The sequence below is a fragment of the Ascidiella aspersa genome, chromosome 1 (assembly GCF_963924565.1).
Source record: "Ascidiella aspersa chromosome 1, kaAscAspe10.2, whole genome shotgun sequence".
NCBI classification, from domain to species: Eukaryota; Metazoa; Chordata; class Ascidiacea; order Phlebobranchia; family Ascidiidae; genus Ascidiella; species Ascidiella aspersa.
Window position 1 is genome coordinate 3,957,849 of NC_139447.1, and position 27,884 is coordinate 3,985,732.

Consider the following 27,884-nt stretch of genomic DNA (forward strand, 5'->3'; position numbering starts at 1 on the left):
TGATTTTAATTTTTGACGGTCCACCGCTCCGCAAAAATTGTTTTGAAATTTTACCGTAAGCTCAAAAAGGTTGAGAACCACTGCTCTATATAACACGAACTCAAAGCCAAAAGCGAGCAGCCCCGTCGCCTAACAAATATGCGGCGCAATCACCCAAACAGCTACGACTGGGAACGCTTCAAAGACCGGCGGCGCGCGCGGGCGCTCTTGCCTTCGGTGATGAGCAGCTCATCAGGGACTTGGGATTCTTCTGCGGGCTTTTGGTGCTCCTTTTCCCGCCGAAGGCTCAGGCCAGACTCGAAGGGTCGCGGCGCGGACGGCAGAGATTCCTCGACCCGTTCGCCGTACTCATAGCTAAGTAGGCGTCCGGTATCGGGCGAGACCTTGGCGGTTATGACGGGCAGGTGACCACGCCGGTTACGCAGGCTTGCGTCGGGGTTACTAGAGGTCAAGTCGCCGGGGTCAACGACCTCGTGGTCACGACAAGTGGTCAGAAGCACAGGATCACCGTCGTCTGGGTCTGGGTCATAGCGCCAGAATGCGGCGTCGAGGTTTGTAGAGGACGAAGGCTCATCGCTATAGTAGTTGAAGGCCTGGGTGCCCAGGGACGGGAACATGTAGGTTTCGACTGGGGAGAGGTCGTCCTCGTCTGGGGTCAGCTCAGCGTCCGAGTTCACCGGACAACCGGGGCTTAAAAGCAGCTGGGAGTGGCCTGAGTCTTCAGCGTTGGCGGCTTCTTGGCTGCTGCTGTTGAAACATACGAATAACTCGTGGGCAGGGAGCATTACAAGCATTTCGGGGATCAAATGTCTTTATATATAGAAAAATTACCAGATAGCCCCTATTGTTTTTTCCAAATAAAAAACCTAAAAGGTTGCTCGTTAAGAGTTTTACACAAGCGTTTGGTGTGAACCGGAGTTGTACCGACAGATCAGTCCTTAGTAGGTTCCAAACTAACTTAATTTAAAAAAAAAAAAAAAAAAAATATTTTTAAATTTCAAAGTAAATGTTTTTTTCAAATCTGCAAGTTATTACACTACAAAATGACAAACAATTCAGCTTAGGTGTACATGTTTTTTAAACATGGCACAACTTTTGTTTAACGAAATACAGCGATCAACAAAAAACAAATAGAAAAAAAAATAAAATAAAAAAACACACAAAAAATTTAAACAAATAAAAAAAAGCAAAAAACAGAAAAAAATTAATAAACAAACAAAACATATATAAAAAGATGAAAAAACCTACCTGGAGTAGGCCTTGGGCTCCTCGTCATCAATATCGAACACGGGAAGTCCCCGGGTGCGGTTCCTGGCCTTAAGGTGCAGGAGGACCAGCGCGAACTTGGCGCCCATGTCCTCCAAATGTCGCGTTGACACCTGCTTACCGCGGTAGGGTCCCTGGTCGCAGCCGCAGTAAGTGCTCTCCATGGTGTAGGAACGTGCCACGCCCATTTCACGCCACACTACGACCCGGGCTGTGGCCTGCTTTGCCTTTTCAACTACGAAGCTGCAGTTCTTGATTGAGAAGGTGGGAGCGAAGTGGTTGAGAAGTCGAGGCAGCGCCTGGATGTTGAGACGGTTCAGTCAATGATACCAGGCGTTCAAACAGATGCGTATAACGTTAGCCTATGAAAAGTGTTTTAGGCTCTAAGTGTGTTTTATTATTTGACAACGCAGTGGGCATGAGTAAAAGAAACTCTTTTGCAAATGTTAACACTTTTGTATGTCGTGCTACAATTGCTTTTCAGGGAACGTGATAAAAGTTACCACAAATGCTTTATCCTGACTTAAACTGTTTAATATAGTGCTTCCCAAAAACTTGGTTCTCGCGACCCCTTTTAAGTTTTTGATAACTTGCGCGACCCTCCAATTATAGTGTATGATACATAAAACCGAGTGAATAAAAACACATTTCACAATTTGGCAAAATTCAAATTGGGAAAAATTTACACGAATTCTTTAAAAAATTGGCTAAAATCTACGGATTTAAGTATGCACAGCAAGCTAAAGTTACGTTTGAGCGAATCATTTCTACAATACATTGTTTGACTGAAGCTACGTTTGATTTATCAATTAAAAGGTGAAATGGTGACGTCATAAACACGAATGGTTCACTGCAGCAAAAGCCACATAAACACAAATGTTAGATTAGCGGTTACTTTTGCTCCTTCTATAATACTAACTCCTAGTTCATATTGCTAATTTCTTATGAAGTTTCTCATGTCAAATACTACACGGCGACCCCCCAGACAACCCCTTGCGACCCCCAGGTTGGGAACCACTGGTTTACATAAATGCTACTGACCTTGTAACCTGTGTCGTCTGGCCCATCCAGTACGGTGCTCGCTTCACCGGCAGCAATGGACTCCTTGTGTGAGCAACCGTACAAGAACACGTTCATCTTGCGCGAGTGCCCGTGGTAATCGCAGTAGACCAGTGGAGCTGCGGAAGAAACGTTATCAGTAGAGCGATTTTTTTTACTTTCAAAATTTAGTGAAAATTGATACGATTGGTCAAAATTCTTCACAATTTTGACCCCCTTGAGTCTTCACAAATTTGAGTCTTTCCCTTGAGTCTTTCACAATTTTTTCTTCACAATTTTGACCCCCCGGAGTTGTTATTTTACGTCAAAAAACCCACAAACGAAATATATTGTACATTTCGGTAATTAAGTACAGGTGATACAGCTGGGTCACTAGCAAGGTTACATTTATGAACCTACTTGGGGTAAAGTAACTCTTTTTTAACAGATGGTTAACACTTTTGTATGTCGTGCTTGACTTACTTTTTAGGGAACGTGATAAAAATTACCACAAATGCTTTATCCTGACTTAAAAATGTAAACAGTGAAAATTCGCATTTTTTCAAACCAGAAACTGTCTAACATAATACATGCGGACGTTTTTATTGTAGTTGTTATTTGTATATTACGTCCATTACAGCATTTAAGCCAACACCAAACACGCAACGGCGTAGCTATAGGTTTCTAGTGTAGTTTGAGCGAGCTTATATTTATGAATGGAGTGAAGGTACTGCAGCAGACCCTTGGTGTGGTGGATTGTAGGGAAACTACCAAGGTTACATTTATGAGCCGACTTACATTTATGAATGGAGTGAAGGTACTGCAGCAGACCCTTGGTGTGGTGGATTGTAGGGAAACTACCAAGGTTACATTTATGAGCCGACTTACATTTATGAATGGAGTGAAGATACTGCAGCAGACCCTTGGTGTGGTAGATGGTAGGGAAACTACCAAGGTTACATTTATGAGCCGACTTACATTTATGAATGGAGTGAAGGTACTGCAGCAGACCCTTGGTGTGGTAAGTGGTAGGGAAACTACCAAGCTTACATTTATGAGCCGACTTACATTTATGAATGGAGTGAAGGTACTGCAGCAGACCCTTGGTGTGGTGGATTGTAGGGAAACTACCAAGGTTACATTTATGAGCCGACTTACATTTATGAATGGAGTGAAGGTACTGCAGCAGACCCTTGGTGTGGTGGATTGTAGGGAAACTACCAAGGTTACATTTATGAGCCGACTTACATTTATGAATGGAGTGAAGGTACTGCAGCAGACCCTTGGTGTGGTGGATTGTAGGGAAACTACCAAGCTTACATTTATGAGCCGACTTACATTTATGAATTGAGTGAAGGTACTGCAGCAGACCCTTGGTGTGGTAGATGGTTGGGAAGAGGTTGGGGTCAGGATCAAGCCATGTTCGGTTCAAATCCTCGCCGCTCAACGAACAACGGTGGCTAAGAAGATACGAAGATACTTCAGCCACAGGTAAAACATGGACTTGCATGCAAAGAAGCCTTACTTTGAACCAGGGCTGCGGAGTCGCTTAAAAATAACCCGAGTTCGATTTTGTTGAGTCCAACTCTACAGTCTGTATTTTACCCATTTACGTAACCTATAGTTAAGGTGGATATACAACAACTGCAATGTCAAGGCACCATGTGATTAGTGACCTTTGACCGTTTGGCCGCAAGAAATAGAATGCTTACACAATTAAATAGGTCATAAAGCACTTACATCAAAATACGCTTCAACACATCACTGCTAATCCTAACACAAATGAAACCTTACTTTGAACAGACAATTTTTTTTAATCGAACTTAGCAACATTGTTTACATTTTTAGAAAAGTTGACGGGAAAAATGTAGTAACGAAATAGTTTGATTTTAATTTACTTAAAAGGTTCGCGTGACGCCAGGAATTTGTCTGGGGTTTGTCGCAAAAACTTGGACGTAAGACTAAACGAGACAAATTTCGAGGCCCTTGCGGTCGCACTCGGGGCATGTTTTTGTTGCAACTTGAAACATTGTAACATATAGATAACATATGTAGCAAGACGTACATCGAACAAACGTTTTTTGGCAACTTAGGGAGTTTACAGTTGGCACGAACTTTTTCTTGGTAAAATTATATTGTAAAATGTCTTTGCGAGAAAGTTTTAGGCCTTGCTGGCCACTCGGGGCCTGTTTTGTTGCCACCTAAAAAATGTAACACAAAGATAAGACATACATCGAACAAACGTTTTTTGTTGCAACCTTAGGGAGAGTACAGAAAAAACCTTGTACAAAAGTGTTTTCAGCAGCTTAGGTGATTTGCAGTATGTCAATAAACACTTTATGACAGAATGTGAATTCTTTAAGTTTTTTTATCGCTCAATTTCCCTTCACGTTTTAAGCAACGGTCATTCTGGAGACGTAATTTTATTTCATGAGTAGGGCGAATATTTTTTGACTTGTCAAAAAAAGTCAAAATTTACACGTTAGGTCAAAATTTTTCAAGTCGAAATCGAATAAAATTGCACATAAATCGCTTACAAAATTAAAAAAAAAACTTAAGTCAGCTTTTTGAAATTGGTCGTTCGGTTATTTTGAAATTTATCTTTTATTTTATTAAAAAAAAAATTAGTTTTGATATAAGTTTAAAGTCATTTTAACCGTATTATATCTTTATTAGAGCAATATACGGTATAAAAACGCGTGATTAACGACGCCTAGGTTGTATTTCTAACAGGTCAAAATGTTGTCAAAATAAATTATTTTCAGGTCAAAATTTGTCAAAATTTAATTTTTCAGGTTAAAAAATATTCGCCCTATTTATGAGATATAATAAAATAATAAAAAACAAAAACATGTCGTTATTTTTTCTATTTTAAAGCATTTTTTCAACATTGTTCATAATTTAATTTCATAAGAAATGCACACGTTTTTCGTGTATTTAAAAAAATGACATACTCAAATCTTTTTTCAAAAGCCACAAATTTCAAGGGCCTTACTGTCCATTGATGACGCCGTCTGGGTTGAGCATGGGCACGATCTTGAAGATGTACGATCGCCTCAGTTCGTCGGCCACCGCAGCCTGTGTGACGTCATCATCGGAGAGGTCCTCCGAGTCCTCCCCCGGAGCAGGAGTGAGAAGGAGTCGGAGTGTTCCCAGCATCGTCCAGGAGGCGTTAGACTCTCCCGGGTGGACGCGAGCAGAGAGGAAGATGTACGGACGTGATCCTGGATGAGAAGGTTCTCACATTTATTTTTCACATTTGTTTTTATTTTTATTTTACTTGTCTCCTTCGTTTTCTTTATTTCAAACGTGACGATTTTAGTGTTAACAGCTACTTTTGTTGCTGTGTAAGTTTAAGTTTTATATTTAATTTTGTGTTGATTGACTAGAAAAAAATAAACGACAGGCAAATCTTAAACGGAGATGTGATAGATTGAGTGAGATTCGAACTCACGACCTACGGTTATACCGGGACCGTCGCTCTAGCAACAGTTGTTTCTCGACTTGCTTTCCCGAGCCTGTGTAGCTCAGTTGGTAGAGCGACGGTTCCGGCTTGACCGGAGGTCGTGAGTTCGAACCTCACTGCAGGTTAGTTGTTTTTCTGACCTGCCCTGCTTGCACTTTGATCGACAGATTCGGTAAGCCTGGAAAGGCTTTTCGGTGTACTATGAAACTCTGTGGGTTATAATTTTACAAAAAAAACGCGAATTTTCTTGAATTTTCGCAACCATGAATAGTTTCTTGTTTGTGTAAATAGGTTATATGTATACTGGAAACAAAGGAATAATGGTAAAGTTAATTAAAGTTATAAATTCTAGCCAACATGCTGTTAAAATTTTCGCAACACTAAATAGTCCATGTAAATAGGTTATGTATATGTATATTGTATATATTTTCTAATGTTCTGAGAATCATATTGCCTGTTTTTTACATTTTTTGCAATCACATTAATGTTTCGTTGCAAAACTGAAACCTTTAATTAACCAGGCGTGGAAAAACGTGTTGCAAAAGTCGAGTGACTTACTCAGTTCTTCCCAAGCCTCGCTGTGTGATGTGAACTCATCGACCTTTGGTTGAGCGGTGATGGTAAGCAGTGGAAGGGGATTCCCCGACAGAGTATGGCAGAGCGACTGTCGTCGGACGAATACCGAGCTCTCATCCACTCCTTGGAGCAGCGAATTCAGGTCCATCTGAAAACATAGTTCAGTATGGTCAAAGTTTTGTTCCAAGCTAGTGTTTAAAACATCTTAAGTTTTTGTGAAGATTTTTTTCTTTATACTCCGTGTTATCCTTTATCAAAATTGAGCATTTTTAGTCCCTAAAAATTCATCATCTGGTAAATTTTATTAGGTTATAGGTGCAATGCAAAATTGTTCATTTTACTTGGCTTTGTTTCACTTTGTCTTTTCTTGTTTAAATTCGCTTAACGTCACTTTATTTGTTCTGTTGCCTTTCTACTTAAAACGAAAATACATTTTTTGACAATTGATTCTTGTCGTAAATCTTCTGTTTTGCACGTTATGTGGCATTAAGAAGCTAAGAAGCGTATTTTAACAACAGCAAAAAATTACAAAAAATGTGTGTTTTAAGAAATAAATGTTAAATAATTAAGCGTAAGCGTAAGTACAGACCATTTAAAAAACAAAAAACAATTCTAATAAAAAACTTTGCTGGTGACAAGTTATGGCTATTAACTTAGATTTATAATATTGCGTAAGCTATTCGAAGCTCTGATTTAAAATAAAAACTCAAAAAACAAGCAAATAAGGCAGATCAAAGGAAAATAACAACAGCAGTTTTGCACAAGTCTCAGCCTACGCGCGTCATACAACAATCCTACAAACACAATTACAGATCGGTTTACCGATAATATCGGCCGATATTTGGCTTCTACCGATATATCGGTATCGGTAAATGTAGGCCGATACTTTGGCCGATATTTTAGTACGAAAATATGATATAATTTTTGTACAACAAACAACTTACACATTTTTGAATAAAAAATTGGGTTTTAGCATCACGCCTTTAGGTTTTAGCATCAAGTTAATACGTAAAAATATAAGTTTAATAATTCCTAAAGGTATATATATCTTAAAACGTTATTTGGATTTTATTTTCGAATAATTCAAGTATTAAACATTTCCAAGGTTTATAAAATAATCGGTACCGGTTGACAAAATTGTAAAAAATCGGGTATAAGTATCGATCTAAAAAGCGATATCGGTCGATCTCTAAAAAAATTTACCTGTAATTTTGTGAAGGTGTACGGATAGTGGTAGGCCAAGTAGCAGAGGTCATCGTCGTGTTGAAAGGTCACGCTAAAGGTCAACGTGACGTAGGTGCGACACTTTCCACCGGCCGACATTGAGTTTTTGAGGAAATGGTTGCGGTAATAGCAGACTTCCTTCCCGGCGCGACGCCAGCACGGATTCCCAAGGCGAGCCTCCGCCATCGAGTACATGACCGGCTGCATTCCTGAAGTATCAATTAAAGAGGCTTGAATTACTTCGCAGTCACATTAACTGAAGATAGTACAAGCTCGTATCGAAACATCTTAATCAAGATGATGTCGATCTACTCGACCTTTGCAGTTCATTATCTAGGTACATTACAAACCCGTGCACAGTGTACACAAGTTAAGAGAAATTCGGTTAAAGCACGAAAGGTTGCGGTGGCGCTTTAAATTTCGGCTTGTGCCTTAAAAAATCTTAAAATTTCGGCTTGTGCTCAAAACTTTTTCACCTTGCGGATCCCATATGATTCCCGGAAAAAACCGCGGAGCCATATATGTAGTTAAAACCGCAAAAATTAAAAAAAAAAGTTCTCATACTAATTATACAATAACTGTGCAAACACATATTTTTTTCTAAAAACATACTTTCCCGACACCGGACTAATATAATTTATAAGGCTTTAAAATAGAAGATGCTATGCGGAGTGCGGACCCCCTCCAAACTTAACAGGCCCATAGGGCTCATCGGATCCTATTTTGAGAACCACTGCTATATTGTCTTATCTGGGAACATGCCTTCGTTGAAGACGCTTCCCTTCTTCTCGCAGTTGACGATGTTGAAGCGGTAAGGCTTGCCCGGCTTCATTCCCGACACGCCGAAGTAGAACCACTGTCTGTGGTGGTGACCGTTGCAGTCCGAGTCAAGGATAAGGTCGTATTCCAACTCGCGAACCTGCGATGTGAGTCATAGAACCATTTTTCTATTTTTTAAAAGCTCATTTTATATTATTTGGAGCATAATGGACGGAGGTTGTAGTAAGACGTAACAAGATTATCAAATCCCATACAAAAGTAGGTAGCATTTTGAACGTTCCGAATAACTCTTTATTCAGTTGAAAATGAATAAAGAGTTATTCATAACGTTCAAAGCGATAGAAATCCTAAAAAAGCACTGCCAAACAACTTACCTGTGTAGCGTACCGAAGGTTGCCGCTCTCAAAGCTCGAATCAAACGTGAGCATGGGCGTGGCAGGATCGCGGCCAACGCCACCCGGAGCACCAATCAGATTCTCCGCAGCACCGAGCGCATTTTCACGGCCTTCATCCAAATAAGCTCCGGGCCAAGTAGAGTCGGAAACTGTCCCCGAACTGGACCCAAAGTCGCCCCTATTTTCCAGGATGACGTCACGAGATGGTTCGGTGGTGGTGACGTCATGTTCCAGACCAGTGGGTATGGTCACGGTTGGGTGACCGTTGGTCGTTTTGTGGTCTTGGGGTTGGTGGACCTCGCAACGGTAGACCTGCCCGTTTGTGTATTCGTCCTTGGACTGTTGCTGTTGTTGTTTTTGTTGTTGTTGTTGTGATTGTTGTTGTTCGGCCTTTTGTCTTGCGTTGTAGGCGACTGCGTTGATTAGTTTGTCCGGGTGCAGATCACGCGAAACGTCGTCCAAGATGCGCGTTTTTATCAACCTGTTTTGTACAACACATTTAAAGTTGCATCAGTTTACAAACGTGGATCTTCGAATTTAGATAATTTGCATTACTAGTGAACAATTTTGAAATCATATTAAATGCATTTCGTTGGCCGCTTGTTGGCTAAAACGTTTATTTAATATTCTTGCGTCATCATTGTATTGTTTCCTAATTATTTATTAAAAAGTGCGTCCCCAATTGGTTGTATTTTGACAATCATTGACTTATATTGTCGGAAATTTGTGTCGTAGCATTGTTACCTGTGGGTTTCCATGGCCAACGTTAAAAGTAAAGGCAAAAAATATAAAAAAAAACATCAAAAATATTATCAAAAAAAACAACAAACACAAAGCAACAAACAAACAGTAATCCAGCAGCTTTACCTCTGCACAAACTTCTTGCTGGTCTGGGGCTCCGGTTTCGTTGGCGGGAAAGCCCCCCACTGGTCGGCCAGGGACAGCTGGTTGGGGTTTTGTCGCACCGAGATAGTTTGCGAAGCGACGTCGCGAATTCGCGCAAGGACCTCGGAATGCTCGTCGCTGACACCTGGGTTTGGAATCATTTTTTTACTAGAGAACACTTGCTTTCTTGACAAAAAGACCCGGAAATATTAGCAAACGCAAACAATTTGACGCTAGAAATTACTAGCCTTTGGTGAGAATAGAAATCACGGCCACATTTCCGGAACCGATAGCTATTTATCAATTTTCACTTATTTTGTTCAATGTAAAAATTGACTACAGTAATATAGTATAGGCCTACATCGTAGGACGCCATAGTCCTGCATTATGTTTCAAATGGGATTCATTTAAAGTTTGACTGCGCACTTTGGTTTTAATTTAACGTAATTTTTCTTCCAGTTCAAAAATACATCAATTTGACCGCTATACCCTACAAATTGGCTGCTTTTATCAATCCATGGCCGAAAACGATTTTATAATATAGGAGGAGTTTATGACCTCCGAAAAATATCTTCGAGACACCAATATCACATGTTAACCTTGAGCACTTTGATGTCATTACATTATGACCAAAATTACAACGGTCAAAGGTCACTGAGCACATGGTGCCTTGGCATTGAAGTTGGCCTTACGGCAGTTGGTGTTACTTCCTTGTTGCGGTAAGAGTTAGGAGAGCTATTTATTTTAAAGTTTTTGCCAATTTTCATCCGACAAAGCTAAGATACAAACCTTGGTCAAATCCAGTGTTATCGTCGTAAACTTGGGCGGGTGCAACCTTGGAAGTGGGATTGGTTGTAATCTGGGGAAGGTGAAGTGGTGGTATACTCCGGTCATCTGGAAAGAAAACCATATTGCGTTGAAAAAATAGAGCCGCAGATTTGAAAAAAGTTAGGGTCATACACTTAAAAAAATAGGGGCACACACTTAAGACATAGGGCCATACAAAAATAGGGCCGTTTACCTAAAAAAATAGGGCTATAGACTTAAAAAAATAGGGCCACAGACTTAAGACATAGGGCCATACAAAAATAGGGACGTTTACCTTAAAAAATAGGGCTATAGACTTAAAAAAATATATAGGTCTATACACTTAAAAAAATAAACTAAAAAAGGGCCATACACTTAGAATAAAAATAGGGTTTTATACACTTAGAAAACCCATATGCATAAAGGAATATTTTTAATATATTTTTGTCATTTATTCGTGCTACGAATTGGGTCACACACAGTTTTCTAATGATTTGACTTAAATCAACGTAAGTCATCGTTTTTAAATGAATTGACTTCAACTTAAATCGTTTAGGTAAAATACGTTAAATTGATTTGAGTCATTGAATAAAATGACTTTGGTTGAAATGAAGTGTTTTTATTTAACAGTTTAATACAAAATTAAGCTATTGGTCTCCAGTTCCGCACATAAAACAAATAGGTTTCTACATATTGTTTTATTTTGTTATTTTTAGTTGAATTTATATTGGTCATAGTCGTACGCGTTTGTCAATTTTAATGGTTTAACCTATATTTCATATAAGTTATTTCACTTAGAGATGACGTGCTCTAGTAATGACGTGGCTGTAACTTTACTTAAACAACTGGCGATAGGAATTAAATTTTCTTTTCTTGGTATTTTTTAAAGACTTAATTTAAGTTATTTCACAAATGACTTGACTTCTACTGCAGTCATTTCAAAATAACTTGTTTATAACACTTGTCACATATACGGATAGAAGGCCTGTTTTGCTACTGTGGCCAGCGTGAATATATTTATACTTGGTCCGCCATTAAAAACTGCCAGCAATGAACAATGCAGAAAGCTTTTACACAAATAATTAACGTCGAAAATTTTATTTCGTTGCGCTCTTAAAATCTATCTACCTTAAAATGCCTAAATAAGAATTATACAACAGTGGTTCCGAGCTGTTGAAGGCCCACTACGCAAAACCAGCAAGAAAACAGTGGCGGATTCAGGATATTTGTTTTCAACAGCGCATTGAAGCCCAAAACACTGGCATGCCATAATGTAAAACATACTATAAAACGAATAATGTACACAAAACGCGCCAAAAATTTTGCGTTTACATATAATTGAAGTTTGAAGTATAATTAAAGTTGGCAAAAAATATAGTTCGACAGGCCCTCAGGACCACATTTGGCACGTGGGTCTGAACCACGCTGAAACAATAAAAATTTCAGGCTACACAAACTTTTAAAATAAAGTGCAATAAATGTAGGGCTATCACGCGATCCACAACTACATGTCAACACTAAGCTATTCAAAAGTAGCTTACCTGTGCTCTCAACAGGGGTGAAGTCCCACGCGGTGTAGGGGGCGTGGCGGGAGGCGTGGTCGTCGCTGCCGTTCTCGGTCGTCAAGTGACGTGGCGACGGTTGCCTAGCAACGAGGGAAGCGGGTGTCCCCTGGATACCACCGAAGTCTTGCAAGTTGGTCGCCTGGTTCTGGATTAAGAGAATTTATTTCAATTTCAAAAATGATTTCAAATGTTTTTTTTATTTTTATTTCAAAATGACCTAATTATTATTTGTAAGAGAATACTGCTTTAACCGTTTGCATTTCGGAAAACTTTCATCCGCACAAGTGCGTACCATTCCACGGGTTGAAAAGCACTCTTATTCACTTTCCACACTGTTTAACTTACGCTGATGCTATTTCTGTTTCAATAACATTGTTTTGTTATGATTAGAATTAAGATATAAATCCACTTGTGTAAGCCTTGGTGTTTTAAATAAATTTCTGTACACTGATAAAGACTTAGCATCAGATCGGAACCATTAGTTTTTAATCACCATTCACTATTCACACACACATGTGTGCTAACCACTGCGATCTAGCCCTTCAGAAGCTGCTTTTTGACCAACTATTACGACCTGCGTATCATTAGTACAACAAAAGCGATCGCAGATTCACTGAATCTGTTGATCAATGATGCAAGCAAAACAGGCTAGAAAAACAACTAGACTGCAGTGAGGTTCGAACTCACGACCAGCATTGGCGCATGGTTGTTTCTCGACTCGCTCCTCTTTGAGCCTGTATAGCTCAGTTGGTAAAGCGACGGTCCCAGTTAGATCGAGGTCGTGAGTTCGAACCTTACTGCAGGCAATAATTGTTTTCTAGCCTGCCTTGCTTGCATCATTGATCGACAGAGTCGGTGAGCCTACGATGACTTTCGGTGTATATTTCAATCACCATCCACTATTAACATTAACTCACTTGGTTCACGTTCAACCGCTGCATGTCCAGCGTCACGGGGATTTCCCAGTTGTGCGACGCCGCGCGGGGGGAATCCCCGCTGTTGTTGAGTTGGGGCAGTCGGGACGGTCCCTGGGGCCGCAGATCGGGGTAGCTGTATCGGGTACCCGGGTTCCGGCGCATGGGGTGGAGGGGGGCGGAGTCGGGGGATTCCCCGCTCGAGTGGGGCCGGGCCACTTCGGGGTGCCACCACCTGCCGTAAGCCTCTTGCTGTGGATTGAAGTATGGTGGAAAAATGTTTATTTTTTATTTTTTATGAAAACTTTTTTAGGAATTGGATTGCAATGGTTTGAATTTTAAGGTAAAATGTTTTTTTTTTAAAACACTTTTTTTGTGAATTTGAATTGCAAGGATTGAAGTTTAGAGAAAAAAGTTTTTTTTTTATTTATTTATTCAAAGTTTTTTAGGTTTTATGATTGCAAGGGTTTGAAGTTTGGAGAAAAAAGGTTTTTATTTATTGATTATAACTTTTTAGAAAATAGGAAGAATAGGGGAAAGTTTCTTTGTTTTTTATAGGCAAGAAAATTGGGAATTGTGGTGTAAATAAAAGTCATTCTTTATAGGTTTTGGAAAAAGCCGTTTTTAAATTCTATTAAACAAGGCGATTGATCAAAAACAGTTTAATACCGTATAGTCAACTGCAAAAATCAAGTTTTACTTTGTTGCCTAAAATACCATTTTTAAAATACCCGACGCAACCGACCCCAATCTACCTGCTGATGCTCTGTTAGCTCGGGAAAAAACTTCTCGTACATCTTAAGGTCGTCGTGTGAGCGGACCACGGGCGAGCGCACAAGACTGTTGGCGCTGGAAAGCTTCGTTGCCTGCGAATAACATATTTACAAACTTACTACAATGTCCTCATTCCTCAATAAGTGGAGCGGATTATACGCCAAAAATATGCACGTCAATTATTGGAAAGACCACTGAATTTTGAAGCCCTCAGTTGTGATATGAGACCTACCAAAACGAGTATTTGTCAAACGTTGAAAGTACTTTCGATTTTAACCTTTAGTTTGAGTCACATTAAGGGTCGAAAAGTTTTCGAATTATTTAAGATTCTTCTGTTAGAAATCACTTGCTTTCTTTTGCACCAGCGCTTTTATTTTCGGTGCAAAGATCAAAAATGACTACAACACAATCATTAAACTTGAAATCGATCTCTTTACATTTATTGATTATATAATATTACGTTTTGGGGTATTTTAGCAACCAAGACATATTTTTAAACAAAACACCGAGTCGAAACAAATCTGGGGCAAAATAACAAACGAAATACTGTGAATCCCTTTGTTTTTTAAATCCTACAAAACGTAACCAAACATAACATATTATATATTTCAAAGGAACTCTGCCGAATCCCTGAAAAAATCACGAAATTTGTTTAAAATTCAGGACTCGGCAGGTATCGCAATTTTACCAGACATCACCCGACATACCGAGGAACCCCTCCTTTGTTCCGAGTCCTCCAGTTCGGCATTATCTCCAGATATGGGAAGATCTTCTTCATCGAAATCGTCATCTTCACTCTCCACATCTGAAGACAGATCCAGGGAAATTAATTTGCAAAACAGACACAGTCTAGATTTCAAAACTAGAGAGGTCGATATTTTGGGTTACCGATAATATCGGCCGATATTTTGCTTCTACTTTCTATATATCGGTATTCGTAAATTCTGGCCGATATACAAAAAATGATATAGTGTTTTTTTGTAGATTTTCTATTTTTTTTGCCAAAGTTTTTTGGGGGTTTACCATCATGCCTAATATGCAAAACAAGAGTTTAATACATTTAGGTAGATAATCGTAAATGTTATTTGGATTTTTATTCAATTTATTCAAATTTTGACTATATTCCAGGTATAAATAACTGGTATCGGGTATCGATTGGCAAAAACGTTACAAAAAATATGATTTAAGACCAGCTCGATTTTTTTGATATTTCTATGAAATCCTACCACTTGTAATCGTTTCGTTTATGGTGATAATTTTATTATTATTTTACTGGTTGCAGAATGTTAAATACCAGTCGATTTTGCGTTCATTTACAGTACACAGACTGGAAGCTAATTTTTGGTGTTAAACATGCGCTTTTATTTTGGGTCACCGCAAAATAATGGTTGAGAAAGACTGAATTAGGATAAGAGGCTAGCTTTGCAATTCAAATATAGGTTAATGAAGAGATTCCAAAAGATCAATATTTTTGATGAAGTTTCAAGGCCCGTTTACACTATAGCTGCGCTGAGCTGAGCAAAGCGTAATTTGGATTTAAATTCTATTGTCTCAAGCCCCGTGCAGCAGCTGCAGCTAGCTTAAAGTTACGCTTTGGAGCGATTTCCACGCTTTGCTAAACTCAAGCCTAGTGCAGCTACAGAAAACGTTACGTTTTGGAGCGAATTTTACGCCCAGCGCAGCTCAGTGCAGCCGTAGTGTAAACGGGCCTTTACAGCGCATATAAAGCATAGCAATAACCCGCAACCTACCTATATTGTTCTCCGTCGAACTGAACGAGTCCGATCTCTCTCTTCCTTGCAGGTGGAAGCGGAATGAACAGTGGGAGCTGGTCATCGGAAGACGCCGCTTCTGAATGCACCTTCGCAGGATCAGGGTTGCAACGGAGAGCAGAGTGTCGCTGACCGTCTTGTTATTACACCCGGCTGCACATGCGACAGGCAATTTTTTGGATCAAGGTCAGCCGTGTGCGGTCAGTGTGTGAGTGCAGAGAGTTGAAAAAAAAATAATTGTTGGTGGCATGCGTTTGGTTGCAGGTTCAACTTTTGCGCATATTTACATAATAAAAATAAAAAAGTAAAAATTTTAGTCTTTAACTTTGATTCCGGTAAGTCGTACATGTCACGTGATTTATAATTAAAACACAAAGGTATAATGAAGGTCAATAATATTAATTAGTGTTGAACTCTGTAATTTTGGATCAAGGTCAGTGGTGTGTTGTCAGTGTGTGAATGCAGCAATGTTGTAATGTCTCAAGCCAATGACTGGACTTAAGTGCAATTAAGTCACTGTTTCCAAATGACCTGACCTGACCTGACTTGACTTGACTTGAGCCTTTGACCAAAATGACTTGATTTTTAGTTAAATAATTGCTCAAAATTAAACGAGTTTGTCAATTTTAATAGTTTTTTTTTTCGATGACATTTGACTGGCTCTCAAAATGACTTGACTTGGATTGGGACTTGACTTGTTTATTTAGCAAAAGACTTGACTTGGACTTAAGTTATTTTACAAATGACTTGACTTAGACTTAGATCGTTTAAAAATGACTTGTTTACAACACTGCGAATGCACAGGGTTGAAAACTGATTGGTGACATGTGTTTTGTTGCAAGTTGCTAAATTTTGCGCAAATTTAAATGGAAAAAATGGGGTTTTCTAATTAATTGGGTTTTTCTAATTAAGTATAAATTTCAGCCTTCAATCTTGGATTCCAGTAAGTCGTATATTTTAAGACTTTATAATAAAACAAAAGTTAAAAGAAGGCCAATAATATTGATTAATGTTCAACTCCGGATAAATGTTTTCCTATGGGTTATATAGTTACTTTAATGTAAAATATAAACAAACAACAAAAGGGATATGGGTCAAAAGGGGTGAATTGCGCATCCACAAAAGACGAAAATGATGACAAAGATACTAACATTATATAATGATCACAAAGATACTAACATTATTTGTTGTACAGCATATCCATTTTGGTCAACCACTAATTATTACTAATTATTGCGTCCCATCTCTTATAAGTGATGCTTGAATTTGCTTTCAGTCACATTAACTGAAGATGATACAAACTCGTATCGAAACGTCTTAGTAATCAAGATGATGTCGATTTACTCAACCTTTTTGGCTTTGCAATTTATTATCAAGCTAATTTTTACCACTTTTAGACATTACAGTGTTAACTTTAAAATTGCGATAATCATAGTCATTTTCTTTATAAAGAGTTGAGTACTTTCCTTAATTAGATTGAAAAAAATCCCCCAAAAAATTTAGACCTGTATGCACAACTTAAAACACTATGTTGAACAAAATGCGTTGCATATCAATCTTGCAATGTTCAAAATGCTGATCATGCTTACGATGGGCCATAATAATTGCTGGCTCGACAGTGTATGAAGGCTGGCCACTGGTTGAAGAAATACAGGAAGTGCTTAAGACTAATTGTGTTTGGCCGCATGCAAATCAATTCACCAGCGACAACAACAATTGGCTGGCCGTAAAATGTTAAGCTATTTATATCAAGGCTTTACCTGCCAAGTAGTCTTTACATGAAGCGTGGAGAATATCCAGACCAGTGGCTTCAGTGAAACATCGCCTACCTGATTCTGGTAAATATAAAAGTGTCAATTAGAACTGACAGCTTCTATCGGGGACACACAATAAAACCTAAAAAAGTAACAATACCTAAAGCACAAAATCTATAATACCACAGAATTAAGACCAACGATATATTAAAGCTAAATGCGCAGTAAGATATAGCACAGTACAAGATCGAAATCGTCTGAATAAGACATAAACCTGTCGAAATAAGTCCTAAATTCATCGGAATAAGGTCTAAAAGGCCAAAGTAACGCCTGGAGCTGTAGGTAGAGGGTATGGGACGATCGGGAGCCGTATAAGTCCTATTTTGGTCTTATTCGAACTGTGTTTTATTCGACGTCGATGTTTTGCTTTTTTTCGGTCATATGGCTGGAGTCCCTTCTATCATGCTGATTTTTGTAAATGCAAACCAAATAATCTTAAGTACAAGTTGAAGTCGGTCCATAGGCGTAGCCAGGGAGGGCTACAGGGGTCATGGCCCACAACATAAATCTTAACATTTTTTTTCACTCTTAATAACATTTTTTCAGCTGATTTTTCTCTGTAAGGTAGCAGATTCCATGTCAAAGCATTTTATGTATCGATAGGCAGTGACACAAATCAAATTCTCTTACTAGTTTAACTTCAAAATATTCCACCCATTGCAAAATTTTCGGCTGGCTAAACCACTTACTTCGTCTATGTCACTTTATTTTTTGGCTTAAACTAGGCTTGATGAGAAAAATAGTTTAATACTTATATCACGAACTGCACGTCTGCCCGTAAGTTGGTTCATGCTTTTAAAAACATTTTAGGCTGTAAAGTTCAAACTGAATAAATCTACTTTTATGTAAGTTAGGGAAAATCTCAATCAGAATTTATTAATGTATTACTACTTTGAATACACAATTGCCTTACATGGTATAACAGTAGCATATGGTATCAAGCACTTTGTTATTTAAAGTAAGACATTGTAAACAAATTACTCACTGAGAACAGCCATATTCTTTACGATGTTTAACAAGGACTTCCTTATGGCAACATGCCGATTGGCACGGAAATCACTCTTGTGATATTCACGATGTAGAGACAAAATCTGGGACATCAGACCCAGGGTGATGGCTCGTGAAGCATTCGATTCTGTAACAATCAAGTAATAGTTGTTTGACTAATCTAACTAAAATTCTTCAATTACAAATAAAATATTGGCAGACCAAAATAAATTAGAAAAGTTTCAGACTTTTAATAAATATCCTTTGGGTCGCAAATATTAGTTGTTTGACTAATCTAACTAAAATTCCCGAATTACAGATGGAATATTGGCAGACCAAAACAAATAAGAAAAATTTCAGACTTTTGATAAAATGTCCTTTGGGTTGTTAAGTATAACTTATAGTTGGAGCTTCTGTGGGATACCTATGGGCATAGGCGCCGAACGTGAGTGTGCAGAGCGTTTTTTGACGCCCTGGATTTCTTGCAGGGCGTCAAAACGCCCTGGAATTCGCCCAAGTTTCGCTGAATAAACCAAGTATCAGGTCGCTCTAAATGTAGGTCGAGCTTAAGCTGATGAGAAATTTGTGTTTAGTGAAAAATATTTTGTGTTAAAAAATGCGCCAAGCGAATTACTGAGGCTAAAATAGACAAGTGTTAACCTATTTTCTAACTTTTAAACGCCGTTTAACACAGTGATTCGTCTATAGCGCCACTCCTAATGTCTAATATGATGAGTCAAATCGATAAATAAACGTAATATTCCGAACATAAGCTTCTAAACGCCAAACACATATAAAAATCCTCGTTCAATAACGCCGAATCCTCTCGCACAAGTCTCTTTAATTTTCAATATCGTTATAGCCCCAAAAAATCCACCCTCGCTTCGCTCGCTCCTTCTGCACGTATGCTATGGCGGATAATAAGTGAAGAACACTTCTGAAAGTAAATTGGAACTAACCTTCGTCCTTCATCATTTTAATGCAGGACAGAGTACACATTAGCTTTAATTAAGTACAATTAATGAGACATAACGGTTGTTTTATCATAATATAAGAAATCGCAAAATCGGTTAGGGTTTTGTTGGTAATGAGCTTGGCGTATTGAGGGCCGTGCTGGGGGTTCGACACCCCCCCCCCCCCCTTTTTGCAAGTGATATTATCGTTTTTTGTTCGTTTTGTCAGGGTTTAACTCACCGTCCAAAGCGGCAATATTTTTAATGTAATTGGGTCATAAGTCTTAAGCTAATGCGAAACCAAAATCACAAGCAAAACGCCGTTTCTCGTGTCTTGTGTGGTCGACCGTAAACGCAGGATTATTTTCTCTTTCGCCTTTCGTTATTCGTTCAGGTTGGCTGATTAGCAAAAATGTATTCGACCATCGACAACCCTAAGTCAAGCCTTCATTTTTTCTCGCTAAAAACGTCGAGTTAGAGTACTGTTTCCCGCTGTTCGCTGTATGCGCTAGTATCCGATGTTGATGTAACAACGGAATTTTCTAACTAACGCAGATTCTCTTGAAAAGGTGGCCTAACGCCTTTTTATGTAACGATAGATACAGCAAATTATTCGCTATAAGCTTATCCTAAGACAGGGGTGGCCAACCACTGACCCGCGGGTCACAAAATGACCCACTACACATGATCCACTTGTCTCTCTTCCGAAATGTTGTCAATCATTTTCAGGAAAGGATAAATGAAAATACTAATTCATGGTTATATAGCACTATATATTGTTTAAATCAGGGCTGCCTAATCTGTGGGTTTTCAAAAGTGTCTTAGGCAGGGCTGCCACTCTCAAAATAAAAAAACACTAGATTGGACAATAAAAAAACACTAGATCAGGAAAAAAAGCACTAGATTGTTATCGCGACAACAAATGGCTATTTTTATGTCGGTTAAACATCGCCAGACGTTTAATCAACTTAAAAAATAGATTATTTTCGTGTCTGTGTGCCATAATTGCTTTATTAAATCCACTATTTTCTAAATCTACACATTATGAAAAGTCAAAGAATAACAAGCACTTGAAAACATTTTTACAAAGCGGGATAATTTGTTTTTTTATGCTTAATGCTGTCTTTGCACAGTACATTAAAAGGTCAATTTTGTTTGTTGTTTTAACTTTATATCGCAAACTTGGCATATTGCTGTATATCTTTGCATATTTGCTGTAGGCCATATCTGGTTTCAAGCAGGCTTTAAAATTGTCCTTATAAAAAGGTTGGCGATAATAAAAACTTGTTTTTTCGTGGTGTCACTACTTATACAACATCCTTAAAGTTTGCTACTTTGCTATATCCGACTATGACATCAATTGAACTGTAAAGTACAATAAAATGTTACATAACTGACCCTGGGGGTTCGAGCGAATGATTGGCTGAAATTCCTCCCCAGAGGCAAACTTTTTGAAAAGTGAGTTTTTTCCGGCTAATTCGCCAGCACTAACTATACCCTAGACCTGCCTGCTCTGTCCTCTCACTCCCTCTTCCCCCTTTGGCATCATTGGTTGGCAAGGGGTGACTAAATTGGCCTACACCCTAAAGATTTCGTGCAGCACGAAGGCTGTAGGAATTTCTAGACAAAGCATGCTGCCTGACACTGACAGTAATCAGTATTAACCAGCATCGAGCCATCGACTATCACCTTACATGAGCAGGCTTTTCACATTTGGTTTAAAAAGAAAATTTTTCACATTCAGCTACCATTTTAAACAATGGTAGGCGGGAAATAAGATAAAGTATATTACTCGATTTCAAGGGTATAAAAAACACTAGATTCTCCCAAGAAAACCACTAGACCACTAGATATTTAAAAAAACACTAGATCTAGTGGAAAACCACTAGGAGTGGCAGCCCTGGTCTTAGGGGCGATGAGGCCTACATTAACTGCACTTGAACAAATGCGTGCAGAAAAGCCGACCACTAAAAGCATTTTTTTATCGCTGTAAAACGTAAAGGATGGCGATTCTTAAAATTAAGAGCTCACAGACTAAATGTTCTTAAAAACCTGGTTAAACCGTGCTGCAAAGTATTCTGCTGAACTCGCAATCCCATGCAAAATGCTGAAGCATTTGTTAACTCTTTAGGACCTAAGACCACGTGTTTATTGTGCAATTGACACAACTTATTTCCCCTCAACCGCAGCTTGTAATTTAGCTGACTTGGCACACAGCTCGGTGAAGATGTTGCGCTAATCGTGGCATAATAACACCCGGGAAAACGATCTTCGTTTAGCAGGTGTCGAAAGACGTGCTTATAATTTAGCGTAGTCCCGTACATGAAACTAGGGAAACTGCGCTGCTGATAGTCGAAACATGATTCTATCAAAATCAATCACACATATTCACCGTCTTGGTTTAGTTTTTCGCCTGAAGTTCCCGATTGCACACTAAGCGGTTTCAAAGCACGAGTTCGCTGTGCGTCTTAAAGGTTCGCTTTTGATGGACGTTAATTGGCTATGTCGGGTTATACTTTTTATGACGTCATTCCCTTTACTATTTTATGACGTCATTATTCATTAACGTCAGACGGAAAATAGGGGAATTTCCTAAGTTGAAATTTCGGAACCTCCCTTTTTAAGGACTGGTTTAAAAAACGCCCTGGGATTTTGAAAGTTCGGCGCCTATGCCTATGGGCTCTGTGAAGTATTGCATTTTTATTACAAGTATACAATTGGACACTAACTGACATTTTGATCCTTCAAAAATCGAAAAAATAAAGTTGGATTTCAATTCTGTCATAATATTTTTTTAGATTGAAAAATATTTTTTTTTATCATAATATAAAGCTTGTAAAAGTAGGTTTCCTTTTAGAATAACAATGACATAAATGGATTTTGACTCAGCAGGTGGGAAAATAATGAGCGACTTACTTGAATGTCGAATTAGTAGATTCAGGGTAGCCAAAGAAGTCCTACAGACAATATGCAATATATAAAAAATACAATATAGTGTACAGAAACACAAAGTGTGCCAATAAGCAAACTTACTTCAGAGCAGCTGAGTGTTTTCTTGTCAGGGATAAACAAACACGACATAAAACGTTCACAGCACCAGCACGGCCAAGCAGATTAGAATTGGTCGACGCTAAATAAATAAGAAATTTGTTTACTGTCATTGCTTATGGATGGCTAATGGTGTGGTATTGTTTAGTGTTACAACAATCGACCCACTCATATATTTATAAAATCTATTAAATACTTCCTCTCATTTAATGGTATTCAATTGAACCTTGGGGACTACAGCCATAAGATTGGAATAGGAACAACATGAACGTCGGAATAAACACAGTTCAGAATAAGGCCAAAATAATACTATACTACCTATAGTCGTAATTACTAAAAAATCAGAGGAATTATTTTGACAGGTTTATGTCTTATTTAGACGATTAAGTTATTTTTCTATTGTGGATATAACTGTGTATTTGGCTTTGTTATGTTGTTGGTCTTGATACTATGGTTTTACAGATTTTTCTGCTTAAGGTATTGTTGCTTTTTAGGTCTTATAGTGTGTTCCCAACCTTGGGTTATTACAATGTAAAAACAAATATTTCAGTAAAACAATAATTCAGGGATGGGCAACCTGGGGACCATGGACCAAATGGGAAAATACTTTAACTTGGTAAAACTAAAAGTAGAAAAAGAACATTGAAATACGTTTGATAAATGCAACAAGGCAACAGAATCACTCACAGTTGATAATACAGAGCTTGAGCACATTGAGTGCGGCAGGCAGCAGTCGCATGTGCGAGTGGTGGTTGTGTGTTGAGCGCACCGCAGTCAGCAGCATCGGTAGCGAACCGGTGAGACGAGCTCTTAATGCAAATCGCCGATCTGAATACAAAACATGGATGGCTTGCTAATGGGGTTCAAGAATGAGCCCAATCTAATTAAATTTAGTTTTTTTTTAATTAGAATAATTAATGGCCAACAGTGCGCCATGTCAAGTTTCATACACTAACTATTAAAGTTTTACAGTTGAAAATTAGCCTTAAACCATCTGGTCAGGTAAACAGTTTTACTTTACCTCCCTATTTTTAAATTTTTTTTCACTAATTTGTATCAATAAAATACACCTAAATAATAAAATGTTACATAATTTTTTTCTCAATGTAATTAAATAGAAAATTTTTACTGCTTGACTGAGAAATCACTTGTCGCCTTTTTTATGGCAGATAGCATCAAAACAAAATATGTTTGTCTGAAGCAGAATCCCATGTAAAAATATTTCCTTAAATTACCTTTTGGGCCAAGTTTCGAAAGAAGGCTAATAATGGCCGACAGCAATCTCCAGTCAAGATCGGACCCGAAACAGGCCAGAGTGCGCATCAAAATCCTTGTCGTGTCATGGGATATAAGACGCTTGGTCGAAGAGTGACCCTCGTTGGCCAGTTGTGCCAGAGTACTGACCAAAGCCAGACATGTGGTCTGGTCGTTGCAACTCTACAAAGCATAGAATAAGAAATATATAGTTTTGCATCCCCCCACGATAAAAATAAAATAAATAAATAACTAAAAAAATAAAATGCAAAATATTATTACTTATTACAACAATAAAAGCTGGGTTTGTTGTTTTCATTACATATATACTTGCAGCCTAACATACTAAAAGCTTAAACTAATGTACATTTTAAAACCATCACTGCATAGATGTACTAGGCCAGGGATGTCCAACCTGTGGCCCGCGGGCCACATTGCGGCCCGTCTGAAATCTTTGTGCGGCCTGCTAGTCATTTTCACTCCCTAGTAGTATTTTAAAAGTTCAATATTAGCCTAATTAAAATGTACCAGTCAGCTTTTAGGGGCGCACTAATAGTATAGTATGGGGAAAAAATACTCTAAAGGCCCGTTATAACTCTGAAAAGCAATACTTAATCTTGAAACGTAATAGGTTCTGCGGCCCATTAAATTATTTCAAGTGTCAATGCGGCCCACTATAATAAAATGTTGGACATCCTTGTACTAGGCCTTTACTGCAGGTAAAAAGTAGGACTACCCTAGGAGGATTAAGATTAGAAAGCGAAATGCTAAGATTGGTATTCTGTCGAACAACTTTAAGAATATGGATTATTTGGTATTACACAACATTAAGAACAATAGAAATGGACATCGATTGTTTAATTGTTGTGTATTTTAAACTATGTATTTTGCAAACTGTGTAAATAGAGAAGACATTGCTTACTGTATGAATAGAGAAGACATTCTTTAGCAGTTTGTTACTTCTAAGTATTCACAGAATAAATAAACATTAAACAACATAAAAGCAGGAAATATAAAAATCATGATTATTACATTTATATGTATTTAATCATTTTTTAGCCCCAGTCATATCTGAATTATTTCATACCTCTAATGTCAACAAAATAACGTCCAAACCGGCTTTGCTTGTTACATCTTTTTTTGAAGTTTCTATAAAAAAAAATTGAGTAAGATAGTTGTAGAATTCAATCAGCAAAAATCCAACTTATATTTTAATGTTAATCAATAACGAAACACTAAAACAGTATAGACTTTCTTGTCTCAGTCAAAATCAGTCACTATAGGTTGAATCATTCATTCGAATTAAGAGACTGATGATGCCGTAGTTGGCGAAATATATTTCTCTTTTATAAACTAGAACCTATAGTGACTGATTTTGACTGAGACAAGAAAGTCTATACTGTTTTGCAACCATTCAAAGTCATTGTCGTCATTAACGTGCATTAGGGCGAGGAGATATCTTCATTTTTACATATTAAGTTTGCACTAACGAAACACTAATTACAATATTTTTTAAATTGCACAAACAATAATTATTATAATGAACCAATGTCAACAAATATTGAGAATGTAAACAGTTTGAATAAAAAAAACAAAAATAGAGAAATAGGAGAGGTTAGTACCAGTATAAAACACTGAAATGAATATTTAACCAATAATTTTTATTATATATGGGATATAACAATTTATTTAAAACAAAAATAAAAACGTTAAAAAAAGCAATTAAAAATGATATGATTGGAAGTCATTCATGTATGATTGCAAACTTACGATAATACTTCCACATCTTATCACAAGTTGTCTGTTTTAAAAAACAAATATCTGAATAGGCTAAAGGTGTTTAAATAAAAAAGAAGAGTCTACAAATGCCTAAATCAGAAAACAAAAAGTATATACAAATTAGTTAACAACCCCTCAGTTAGTTTACATGTAATAACCTGTCAATATATGTTAGTTTAATCTGTAGATTTTCGATTAACCAAACCTCTAGTATTATGACTTCTGTTAAAATAATGATTTTCAGATTCTACTAATGAACAAACAGGTTCAACAGGACAGAACATATGCTTTTAAAATTGCTGCAATCATAATAACAATACAGTAACAGCCTTTTATGTCGTGTTTCAGCATTGTTATACATAAACATTACTGGTGTTTCAGCCTTGTTCATGATTTTATACAAATATACACAAACATTACTGGTCAAACAAGCTTACGAGAACTCACTTGACGTTTAACATTGCTGCCACATACAATCATGGCAGCAACTAGTCAAAAAACGTGCTTGCAAAATCAAATACATCCCAAATATATCATGTTTTCAGGAAACGGTTTCAATTAGAAAATGTGTGTGTGTTTAAATATATTATATATTGCTGTGTGGGCTGCAGGATACGAATCCACTATAAACAACTATAAATGTGTATAACTATTTAAATAAAACAAGTGATTTAAAAGTGATTTGTGTGATATTAACAAATGTCAGCTTACAGTTATTTAATTAAAAAAAAAATGCTGTTAATTCCATTCTGGGGTCTTTTACCTTGATTGTTGACGAGTTGCAGTAACCGGTGGCACAAATAACGTGTTTGCTCTCTATCAGGATTAGATGCAATGCTCAGTTTTTCCAGAGTTGCTAAAACAGATTTTGCCTTTGATCTACAAAAAAAAATTAACAAGAAAAAAAATTACATGTATCAAAACAAATTTAAGACAGTTTAAGTATACTTGAATATGTTAGTGGCCATCAACTTTACCCTTTTGTTTTAACAGTGACCACAACCAGCCAATATAAACAATACAGATCCCTTATCATTATGACATATGTTAAGAATGTTTAACATAACCAAACATGAAGTTTGGGAATATACAGAAGTAAATTTGAATATTGAACATATTTTGACTTTGGTCTAGTTATAAACAAAGAAAAAAATCTGTATCAAAAAGTTAGTGCTAGCTATTAGCATTTCAGCTGTCAGCATTTGTGCTAACCAAGGTTTCAAATTTCAAAAAACAACAATACACAGGTGCCAGGGCATTGTGACAACACAACTAGTGACAAAGACAAACAGACTTTTGTCAGCTGAAACGCCTTATTACACACACCGGCCGGGTTACATGATCTGGTGCGACCAAAACTCTTTTTTAATGGGTCAGTTACAAACCGTGAAATCCACATGGCAAGCACTAAGACTGGAACACATGTTAAAATACAAAATAAGTTAAACATTTATAAAGTGTTTTGGTTAAAAAAATAAAATAAAACAAATATATATTACATCTTTCAAGTTAAATATGTTTAATTAGAAAAAATATGGGGGTAAATGATTTACAAAATGTACTATTATAAAATTAAAGTTAAATATTAAAATTAAAATTGTTATATATAGGATGGCACAGGGAAATTATACAAAAACTTACTTTCTTTAACACTTACTTCAAATCATTAATTCCTTTAGCCGACTTAACCGCAGACATGTTCCATTCGTCTTGTTCCCTAAACTACGAAAACATTTTGACCTAATTCTGTAAAAAACAATAATTGATGTTTTGTATTACACTAAATTATAAAAAAACGCAAGGGCCAACTAGCAAATTTTTTGAAAACTTAATATGGTTAAAACCTTATGTTCCATAGGGTTATATTTTTGGGAACAACGAATGGCATAAAACAATTTAAAAAATGTTTTACCATCTTTTTGGACATTTTGACAAGCTTAATAGTAATTTTTAATATGGGTATTCAAAACAGGGCTTAAAAAAACACAACAATTATAACAAACGTTCTTTTTTAATTTAATTATTTGTTTTTGCATTGGTCAAATTTGTGTAAAACAAACAACTTATCTCCAGGTAAGCAACCAGGATACCAAATGGAGTTCTGCTGTTTTAGCACTTGTAAAGGTAAATCATAACTTGTCAGTTAGTTAATAAACTATGTAATCCAAAACATGTGTTATATGCTAATTGCTTAATTTTAAAATCAACAAAGTAAAAAAACATTACACATTGCATTGTAATATAAACTTCACATAAAACAATCACAATCGCGAAAAAGTCTGAGTGCCTGGGCTAAAAAACATCTGGGAGCAAACAAGTGTTTTTTTTTTACTTTTAAATGTTCGGATGCGCTTTATTATATTCCGATGCACTGTGTATTGCAGTGGTTCTTAACCCTTTTTCAGCCGCGCCCCCCTTTCGTAATTTCTCATGCCTTGAGCCCCCTATGAAAATATTTCGACATTTTGCAATTAAATATTACTGAGAAAACAGGAAAATAGTGAAGGGTGTTGTTGGTCGCGCTTTTTGAGTTTTATTTGGTCGAATTGGCTAAACTGCAACCGAAGAGGCGTTCGCATTGGGCACA

At 37.4% G+C, this 27,884-nt stretch overlaps 1 protein-coding gene across 1 annotated transcript; it reads right to left on the bottom strand.

The window, feature by feature from the left end:
* On the bottom strand, positions 1-26,995 carry LOC146166615 (cytosolic carboxypeptidase 1-like). The gene is made up of 25 exons (XM_083393169.1): positions 26,955-26,995; positions 26,061-26,176; positions 24,606-24,667; positions 23,500-23,701; positions 22,952-23,092; positions 22,250-22,346; positions 22,133-22,173; positions 18,262-18,411; positions 17,223-17,297; positions 15,442-15,615; positions 14,398-14,495; positions 13,672-13,782; positions 12,920-13,168; positions 11,979-12,147; positions 10,420-10,524; positions 9,613-9,775; positions 8,725-9,226; positions 8,333-8,489; positions 7,550-7,779; positions 6,329-6,494; positions 5,300-5,528; positions 3,643-3,764; positions 2,308-2,444; positions 1,267-1,565; positions 1-741 (listed from the first exon to the last, which is right to left on the bottom strand). Exons 1-25 carry the CDS (start codon positions 26,993-26,995, stop codon positions 162-164), a joined length of 4,416 nt encoding a protein of 1,471 aa, XP_083249295.1. The 3' UTR covers positions 1-161.
* Between the last annotated feature and the right edge of the window lie 889 nt (positions 26,996-27,884).

Coding starts and splice junctions, on each gene's coding strand:
- LOC146166615 (XM_083393169.1), bottom strand. CDS start 26,995: ATGTCTGCGGTTAAGTCGGCTAAAGGAATTAATGATTTGAA. Junction 15,616..17,222: donor ATGTAAAGACTACTTGGCAG/GTAAAGCCTTGA, acceptor TCGCATGTGCAG/CCGGGTGTAATAACAAGACG. Junction 2,445..3,642: donor CCTTCACTCAATTCATAAAT/GTAAGTCGGCTC, acceptor TTTCTTCCGCAG/CTCCACTGGTCTACTGCGAT.